Raw genomic sequence first — 10,137 nt, 5'->3', positions numbered from 1 at the left:
TTTTTATTCACAATTTGTTTAGTGTCCCAACTTTTTTGGAATCCGGTTTGTACAACTGGCTCAAACACCTGGTGCAAATTTGATCAAAAATAGGATCATATGTTTCATATTGCTGTCTTCTTTTTTTATCTGTCAGTAGGAAGATAGGTGGTCCAGAAAATTGTGGAGATCACGTTTATTGATGTTTATATTCAGCCAGCTCAGAACAGGGATAGCGATAAAGTTGTTTTGTCTGAAAGAATAAACGGCATCATGGGATCGTTGGTTGGGACATGCAGTATATTTTTTACTCGGTTCCTTAACTGGAGTCACATTTTTGACACTTGTCTCATGAACGTGACTCAAACTGTGTTTTTACATGTGCTTTTCCTTTGAATTCCAACATCCTTACATCTGTATTGTAAACCAAAAATGTTAGTAATGGGTGAATTTTGTCATGACATTTGCTCAGAGTTTGAATTCTTTAGATTGAAAGAAATACAGCATCAATGTACTTCAGAGGTTCTTTATGTTTTGTTTTGTTGTTCTATCTGTTCATTTTTGCTCCCTCTGTTTTTTGTTTTTTTCTACCAACCAGACACTGAGAGTTTGGTCAATGGGAATCACCAGGCCAGGCCATTCCGGTCCCCCCCAGCTCCTGGAGGAAGGGTCCAGTCTGAGCACAGTGCAATTGTCAGCTCCATTGAGAAGGACCTTCAGGACATCATGGATTCCTTAGTCATGGATGACCCTGATCCTGAGCCCTGTTCACCAGAGGCTAAAAAGCCTCCTGGAGCCCAGTCCAGTTCCCTCTCCCCCTTGTCACCTATAGTTAATGGAGGGGGGAGGCATCTGTTATCCCCTCCTACCAGCCCAGGGTCCATGTCTGTAGGGTCCAGCTATGAAAATGCATCTCCTCCTTTCTCCCCCCTCTCTTCCCCCTCAGCAGCCAGTAGTGGGAGCTTTACCAGCCCATCTCCTTGTGGGGGACCCCAGGACCAGAGTTCTTCTCTGCCACCAGTGCCTACACGCTCCTCCAGCTACAACTTTACCACCCAGCCTCCTCTTTTTCCAAGGACCATACTGCCTAATTTCAGCAGTGCTGGCATGGGCCAAAAGGTTCAGGAAAGCCCTAGGCTGCAGAGGAAGCTCCTAACAGAAGCTCCTTCAAGTCCCAAGCCAAACCACAGAGGACTCAACCAAGATGGATCAGAGAGCCCTCTAAAGATCTCTCTGTTGTCCTCCAGTGAATCTCTCAGTGGTAGAAACATTGTGCCAAGCAGTCCTAGAGTCACACCCAAATTCTCTAACTGTCCATCCCCATCTCCTTCCAGTCCCAGGACCAAGACTACCTCGGTGCTCCAGGAAACACCTGCCAGTCCTTTTAGGGAGCAGACCATTCTAGCAGATCACTCCTTGAACTCCAGCCCCTCAAGGCAGCTTTCTCAACCCAGCAGAGCATTTCAGCCTCCCCTAGACCCCATTGTTCATATTATCCAAGGATCTCCACTCCAGCAGCATCCACGTTCACTGCAGCCCCCTGAGAGCCCTCGCATGGCCAGGAGGAACTTGGAGTTGAATGGTGGCAGTGGAGGAAGTAGTAGTATGAGAGAGCTGCCACCTCTAAGTCCCTCGTTAGCTCGGAGAGGGGTCCCAGTTCTTCCAGGAGCACTTCCAGGAACAATCCCTACATTGAGGACTCCAGAGAGCCCCTCAAATCTGGGAAGATTTGTCCCAGAGAGTCCCAGGCTTCGCCGCAAAACTGGGTCCACAACCGAGGAACCATCTTGCAGTAGAGGGATCAGAGCCCGCAGTCCGTCTCCTACTTCTATGATGATGGAGGGTGGTAGTGGTGCGAGCATACGGAAGGGGAGCTTTGGAAATCCTCTGTCGCCTGCTTACAGTCTGGGATCCCTACCTGGTTCATCCCCTGTAGCCAGCCCCAGGACCCAGAGGAAAATGTCTTCAGGGAGACCCCACCCAGGAATGCGGGAGAGGAAGAACAGCATCACAGAGATTAGCGACAACGAGGATGAATTGCTGGAGTACCACCGACGTCAGAGAGAGGAGAGGCTCCGGGAGCAGGAGATGGAGAGATTGGTGAGTTAAGTCTTATTATTAATCCACTTAGCAAATTGCTTCCATAGACCTGAAGAATATTTGAACTTCTACAAAAATCATTTAAATCCAGATTCATATTTGCACTGGGATTTAGACTTCTTCTTGCTCCTAGATGTCATCTCAGTGAGGACATGTTTTAAATTAATTGGATTTAGCTTGTCCTTAATTCACTGCAACTGATTTAAGTTTTACGAATAGCTTTGATCAATTCCAGACCAACGTATAATTGTTAACAGGTTATTAAATTTTGCTGAGATGTTTTAGACATATTAGAAAATATTTTTTCTGTGTTTTAAAGCATAGAAAACATTTATTATACTTTGCCCTTTTTAAAAACCTCTAATTTCCAACAATGACCCAGTTGTTCATGCAGAGGGATGCTCTCAATCTAATCTTTGTTAGAAACATTGCAGCATCTGTGTTTGTTTGCAAAAGGAGGAGGTGGACACAAGTCCATAAACCATCTTAGTAAACCGTCGGCAACTTGGCTGCTGTCTGTCTAAATCGCTGCTGACACATACTGTCATTGTGGCTGAATGAGCCCATAGCAACCACATTGTTTGTTGTTTTCCAAACTAAATGGAGGTGGGGATTGAGGGAGTTGCAGTAAACATCTTGAACTTGTCTGCTAAGCTGAGTAAGTCTGCACAGACAAAAGTCCCTATAAGAAAGGCTTTACATGCGTTTGTGGCTTTGTGAGAAGGCATTTGTCTACTGTGTTAGTAATTGGTGTGTAGGCATTTTACACAGAGCAGGACAGAGGAGACAGAGCAGCTTTACAGACTGAGATAACGTGACCTCTGTCTCTGTGTGCTCTGTTCTCACACCTCCTGAAGAGATGGGGCTGTAAAACAGCATGCTGGACATGATTCACCCACAGAGGCCATGTTTTACCCTTAATAGGGGGTTGGCTCCCTCATTTTGGTGGACATTGGCATCAGAAGCATTTGTAATGTGGGAGAGACACACTGGTGTTGGTAGTGGTAGTGGAAGTGGGGGTCTGGTGGTCCTCCCCCAGAAATGACTGAATAAAGTGGATGCCATTTCCTGCATTCTGATGTATTTTACCGGGTTGTTAAACATCTATGTTTACCTTCACAAGTAAACACTTGATTCAATAAGTATTTTAGAATAGCCTAACCAACAGCCCCAACCCCCCTTTCGACAACTGCCAGCACTAGCGCTAAGCTAGTGACACACAATACAAACATGCTAGCTAAGATGCTACAGACGTAGCGCTTGACTTCTATCACCCAACCTACCCCTCACTCCCTGGTCAACAACTGCCAACACTAACGTAGTGCTAAGCTAGCGACACACAATACAGATGTTCTAGCTAAGATGCTACAGATGTAGCACTTCACTTCATTCATGCATTCTAAACCCCCTCCCTGATCCATCATCTTCCTCTTGTTCTGAGGTCAGGTCTTGGGGGCAGCATCTTGAGCAGGGAGGTCCAGACATCTCTTTCCACAGCCACCTCTTCCATCTCTTCTGAGCCAACCGAGAGACATAGTCTGTCCAGCATGTCCTGGGTCTTCTGGGGTCTCCTCCCAGTCAGACATGCCTGAAGCATGGGAGCATCGTTACCAGATGCCCGAACCACCTCAACTCAACATTTTTACTATTTTATTTTTATTTTAATGGTAAATTAAATTTAGACTCTTGCTGTATTTTTGTGTTGTACCAAAGTTATATTTGGACATAATGGTAACCTTTTTTCAAAAACGAAAAGCTTATGATAAGTTTCATTCCCACAATGTGTAGTGTTAAAATTATTTTTTCCCCCTCAGAACAAGGTTATGCATTTAATTTTCATTGCCAGCAGATGTAGCCTTTATTCCAAAAAAATATTAAAACCTTTGCTAAAAGTAAAACATGATTGGGTTCAAAAATTTGTTCCAGGGCAGAGAAATAAGTAGTCATTCTGGTCAGATTGCCTGGTTCATTTCCCTGTTTTAAGTTGTAGTCTATTAAAGTTGGATGGAAATTTACAGCTGAGCTGGACCTGAGCTGCAAGCCAAAGCTCTCTGTTTATGGGTTGGTCTACGGTCCTATCCTAACTTATGGTCATGAACTGTGGGTAGTGACCAAAAGAATGAGATCGCAGATACAGTACAGGCAGTCTAAATGAGTTTCCTCTGCAGGGTAGCTGAACTCTTTGTTAGAGATAAGGTGTGAAGTTCAGTTATCAGGAGAGACTCGGAGTAGAACTGCTGCTCCTCCACATTGGAAAGAGCCAGCTGAGGTGGTTTGGGCGTCTGGTAAGGATGCTCCCTGGACACCTCCCTAAGGAGGTGCTTCAGGCATGTCAGGCAGGGGGAGACCCCGAGGAAGATCCAGGACACGCTGGAGAGACTACATCTCTCAGTTGGCCAGGGAACAACTTGAAATCCCCCCAGAAGAGCTGGAAGAGGTGGCTGTGGAAAGAGATGTCTGGACCGCCCTGCTCAAGCTGCTGCCCCAAGACCCGACTTCAGAACAAGTGGATGATGATGGATGGATGGATGGATGGATGGATGGATGGATGGATGGATGGATGGATGGATGGATGGGTGGATGGATGGATGGATAGAAATTGCACAATAAGTTCAGTGGATATACTTCAGTGTCAATTTTTGCCAAATATTTTTTAAGTAAGTATTCACTGAAACTAATCATTTTATTTAGATATTTATAACATTGTTTAGTTTATTATTTTTTGAATATGTAAAACAGCAACATGAAAATACAGCATGAAGCATAATGTCAAAACTTTTTGTTTTACATATTCAAGGGAGTGGGTAGAAGTATAAACTTATCAAAATTCTCACTCGTTAACCACTTGCATGATCTTACATTTATTACATGTATAATCTGTACATATAACAACTATTTGTTGTTTGTAAAGATTGTGTTGTAAAGAACTTTGAGTATCTTGATAAGATAGAAAGATGATATATAAGTACAGTCCACTTATCATTTAATATTGTTTCCACTGAGACTAAACAGAAACTAGCTGCTAAGATTTAAAGAGTGTTCAGAAATACTGAATGGTAAGAACAGGATCTGGACTGGGTTCTCCAGAGCATTTTCTCTAAGGGTAAACTATTTCTCTAGTGTTGAACGAACCCTGGTAAAGGTCTTTGGGAACATTTTGTTGGCGCCAGCATACCTCTGTGCTCTGGCATGAATAAACTTTAATCATTTAGCAATATAAATCAAAACAAAGAAAAAATAAATTTTATTCTCCATAAATCTTAAGGGAAAATCAAGAAAAAAACATTTAGAAATGTTCTAGTGCTAAGATTTGTTTTCATACGGACTTGCCTGGTGGTTGCAACATATCTCCTTCAGATATGCCAAAGTATTTGTAGCTTCCAATGTTTTTACAGAAAATCTAAAGCCTGAACAGGAGAAATGTTCATGAAGGTGCTCACTGTCTGCAGAAACAATAACTATCCAAACGGGGAATAGGAATTTACTTTCAAGGTGAGACATAAAGTTTAACCTCTACACATCTATTGTGCGAACAATCACGTGTCTTGGGCTGACAAACTCTAAACCTCTTTGTTGGCCACAACCTTTCAGCTGGTACAACTTGCAGGTACACAAAGTACCGTATTGACATTAGATACTGTGTGCACAGCTCACAGGATTCTGGGTCAAGAGCAGAACTTTTGGGTAAATAAGGCTCTCTGGAACTGAGGCTTTTTGAGACTTGCAAGCAAGATTCCTCATCAGACCGTTATGTTCACGTGTTTCTCAGACTCTGACACTCTGTGAAGATGCAGGGCGCGGGACTTTCAGGGCCTGTAATTAGTCAGTGGAGTCAAAGTCAGGACGGTTTCTCTTCCCTTTACAAGCTCACTCGGCCAATTACTCAAAGTGTGAGCAGCGAGCCTTGGAATGATGTTATAAAAAATCAACAGGAAGACGCAGCATCGAGGCAGCTGGGAGTCTGATGCACCGATGAGCTCGAATAGACTTTGTTCTAGAAACAGATTTAGCAGCATAATTATAATTTAATAAATGGGAAGAATTTGAATGTTAGATTGAGAATGATGAAGTTGTAGCTGTTTTGATCAACCCTTGGAAAAGAATGTGCAGTATTACACAAGCTCACACTGAGTGTGTGTTGGTGTGACTCAGCTAATACCACATTGTTCTATCTCGTCGTTTTTCTAACAGGCAGCTGGCTGTAGCAGCCATCTTGAACGGGGTTGATTACAAGAGTTAATCAGGTGTAGATTTACATCCAATTTTAGTTTCCGACAGTTTCACTAAAATTTATCCAGTGGGTCATCAGGCATTTTGCTAACACGACAGACAAATGAACACGTTAACAACACATGCACACATTTTTTTCTGTTTATAAGATCTTGTTTTGCTGCTTTGTTCTTAAATGGGCAGAGGCGTTGTTCAGTTGTGGAACATGTTCTAAAACAGGCACTCACTTGTAGAAACAGAATGAAGCTGTTCACTTTCTCGTTAGGAGAGAGTTGTTTCTTTGTGTCTGAAGGCCGCTCCATGCTCCTCCAGCTACGTTCTTTCTGTGTGTGTGTGTTTAATTTTGCTACTGTGAACAGAAAAACTCTTCTGCAAAGTGTTGCTCTCCTGCTTGAAAGTTCTTGTAGTGAACATCTCCCACTTTTTGAACGTTTTAGTTACGTTGTTGTGACGGACCACAGACTGGTGTCTTGTGTGCTGCACAGTGAATTGTATCACGTCCTGGGACACTGTTTTGTCTCATTTGACAGTGTGTTGCTCACAGTGATCAGAGTACACACTTGGTTTACGATGTTGTTCTCATATCACTCAGTTTGTTAGACTATAAAAGCTTGTCTGATGTCCTTTATAAAGGTTGTGTAATTACTGGGGCATGGTGTGTGAGATCAAACAGACAACTATGGTTTTATGAACAGCTCTCTTGAACTGCATTATCATAACGAAAGGATCTACTGTTTTCGAGCTGGATTTAAAGCCACGGCGTCAGCTTTTAACCACTTTTTGAGACGCGTCGCTGGTTTTGCAACTTTTACCATTTTACCTACAATATCCTTTATAAATTTTCCGTATAGAATGCTGACAATAAACAGACAAATCTTCTCTAAAATGTTTGGGTTTGATGGTCAAAGAAGTGGACTGCATTTGCTTAATTCAGTTCAATTCAGTTTATTTCTATAGCTCCAAGTCACAACAAAGTTGTCTCAGGGCACTGAACAGAAACATTCACATACATGATAAAAGACAACTAGTAAAGTTCTCTGTCTAAAGAAGCAGCAGATTGTGTTGAATCTTAACTTCGTCACAGTCTCCCATCCTGAACAAGCTCAAAGGAGACAGTGGAAAGAAAAAAACTCCTTTTAACAGGAAGAAACCTCCAACAGAACCGGGTTCAGGACGAACGGCCATCTGCTTTGACTGGCTGGGATTGAGAGACAGAAAGAAGAGACAAACAAACAGAATGACAGGTGCAGGTGCACTTTCTATAGGAGGAAAGACAAAAAAAAACATGTTGAGATGGAAATAAATATAAATACAAACAAGTAGAGTAATTAAAGACAGCAGCAGAGAGAGGAAGTGTGGTCGGTTTGTCCTCCAGCAGTTTAAGCCTATAGCAGCATAAGTAAGGGACAGCTCAGGAAACCCAAGCCAACCCCAACTATAGGATTTATCACAAAGGAAAGTCTTAATCCCAGTCTTAAAACTGGATAATGTGTCAGCCTCACGGACAGAAACTGGTAGTTGGTTCCACAAGAGAAGAGCCTGATAACTGAAAGATCTGCCTCCCATTCTGTTTTTGTAAATTCTAGGAACCACAAGTAAACCTGCAGTCTGAGAGCAATGTGCTCTGTTAGGAAAATATGGAACAATAAGATCTGTAATCTAAGATTAAATAATCTGAGAAGTTTTAAACTAGCTTCCATTTCACAGGCACCTTTGTTACACCAAGTTCCAGAGGTGTCATCATTTGAGATGCTCCAAGGAAACCAAGTTTAGTTTCAGTGTGGTTGACCTGTTCAGCACTTAAAAATCCCTTTTTTTCCTTGGTCAGTGAATGAGTCACATGTAGCTAAGCTGCTAGCATCTTCATTTATTTCCTATCTTACCAATATCCTTTTATCCTTTATAGTAAGCGAAGAAAACTTTGCAGGGCACAGACAGACACTTGACTGCCAGCTAGCTTAACGAACCCCCTTTTAGTCCTTGAAAACTTTTATAACTTGTCTGTTTGACACTTTCAGCCAAAGACTCTGCTTTCTCCACCATGAAACTGCTGATCCACAGATTTTACACCAGCATATTAAAATGATGGAGTTTCTGTTTTTCAGTTTGCTGTGGTGGCCATCTTTAATTGGGCTGATTCCAAACTTTTAATAATTTACATTTACATATTTTTCCTTCCAGTTTCATTGAAATGTGTCCAGTGGCTCATGAGATATTTTGGCACCACACAGACACAAACAACACACAGACATGAACAAAGACATTATTTCTTGTACTAAACCAAGAAATGAGACTAGGAATGGACAGCAGACTGTGTGGCTCTGTATCTGCAACAACAATAAACTTGTTTCTCACATTGTTATATAAAAAAGCTTCCGCAGTCCTGGCTTAATAAAGATGTAACAGTAATGACACGTGAGTAACTTCTTGTCTGAACGTACCAGGCCAGAATCCACCACGCCACGTCAAGCAGCTCTGGTTTAGGTGTTTCTGTAAGATTTTCTCTGTGATGGCTTTAACATTTCTCATCCTAACGTGAAGCAGTGCAGTCTGCTGTTTGCTGACCACTCCACTAGGGGGGGTCATCCTCCTTTTGTTCACACATTCACCACTCACCATATCTGCTTGGAGCTTGATGTACATTAGATGATTCCAGCCAGGACTGTTGATTTAATGTTAACATTTTACAGTATTTGGTTGAGCAACAGGTTCATTAGAAGATATGGAAAAATCTCACTTTATTGGAGTTCATGACAAATCTCCATCTACAGCGTACTAAATGTTTATTTGTCAAAACGGAGCTGTTTTGTTCAGAATGAACACATTCCTGTGGGTTATACTGGGCCTGAGATGACCCACCTCCAGAATGGACTTATCCATTAACGTTTTCATTTAATTTATATTTTAACAAAAAAAATGAAGAACCCATGTTTTTTTTTTAAGGATAACTTGCAGAAAGATTAAAGTTATTTGATCACTTTTAAAGTTGAAGCCATGGGTTCATTCATCACAGCTTCAGTTTATATTAACGAACACCTCAGGCAGCACGGTGGATCAGTTGGTAGAGTTGTTGTCTCATTGAGAAGGTTACCCGTTCAAATCCTGGCCGGGGACCTTTCTGGGTGGAGTTCGCATGTTCTCTCTGGAGTCCACCCTGGACTGGAAACCTGTCCAGGTGTCCCTGTGATGGACTGGAGACCTGTCCAGGTGTCCCTGTGATGGACTGGAGACCTGTCCAGGGTGTCCTCCCCTCTCACACAATGACTGCTGGATATGGGCACCAGTGACCCCCGCGACCCTTCCTTAGACAGAGAACTTTACTAATTGGCTTTTCTATGCATGTGAATGTTCCTGTTCAGTGCCTGAGACAACTTTGTTGTGATTAGGTGCTATATAAATAAACAGAACTGAATTGACTCATAAAGGAAGAAGTGGGTAAAGATGATGGATGGATGAAGCTAAACAGCCCTTTTTAAAAAAAAAACGTTATTCCTTATCATTGGCATGTTTTTTAGTTTGCGTGGCAGTGTCAAAAAGCAGCTCAAGAGTTAGACTGAATTAAGAAGACCACGCAACGTCCATGAAAACATGGAAACTATTTTGAACGAAAATCTGTTGCATTGCAACGAGGCTGTGAGCCCCTGCAGCTACAGGTCAGTTCAGATCCCCTGCAAACACTGACACGTTTCAGAGACGTCTGAAGTGTTGTTTGCAAACTACTCTCCAACTGTTTCAGCTGAGTGACATACTGCTCTAATGAATGAACAAATCAGAGTAACAGCAACAACAGTAACAGCAACAACAGCAACAACAGTAACAGCAGCAACA

The 10,137-nt window shown here is 42.3% G+C and overlaps 1 protein-coding gene across 1 annotated transcript in view; it reads left to right on the top strand.

Annotated features, from left to right (window-relative positions):
* Positions 1-577: 577 nt before the first annotated feature.
* The window catches only part of LOC119429202 (pleckstrin homology-like domain family B member 1), a gene marked incomplete at both ends in the record, with an annotated part of 34,453 nt that continues 24,893 nt past the window's right edge, over positions 578-10,137 (top strand). The window contains one exon of the mRNA XM_037696878.1: positions 578-2,079. Coding sequence (XP_037552806.1) covers positions 578-2,079 — 1,502 coding nt within the window. The remainder of the gene's footprint in view (positions 2,080-10,137) is intronic.

The sequence above is a fragment of the Nematolebias whitei genome, unplaced genomic scaffold (assembly GCF_014905685.2).
Source record: "Nematolebias whitei isolate Nwh7 unplaced genomic scaffold, NemWhi1 Nwh_scaf_73, whole genome shotgun sequence".
NCBI lineage: Eukaryota > Metazoa > Chordata > Actinopteri > Cyprinodontiformes > Rivulidae > Nematolebias > Nematolebias whitei.
This window is presented reverse-complemented; position numbering and strand designations above follow the sequence as displayed.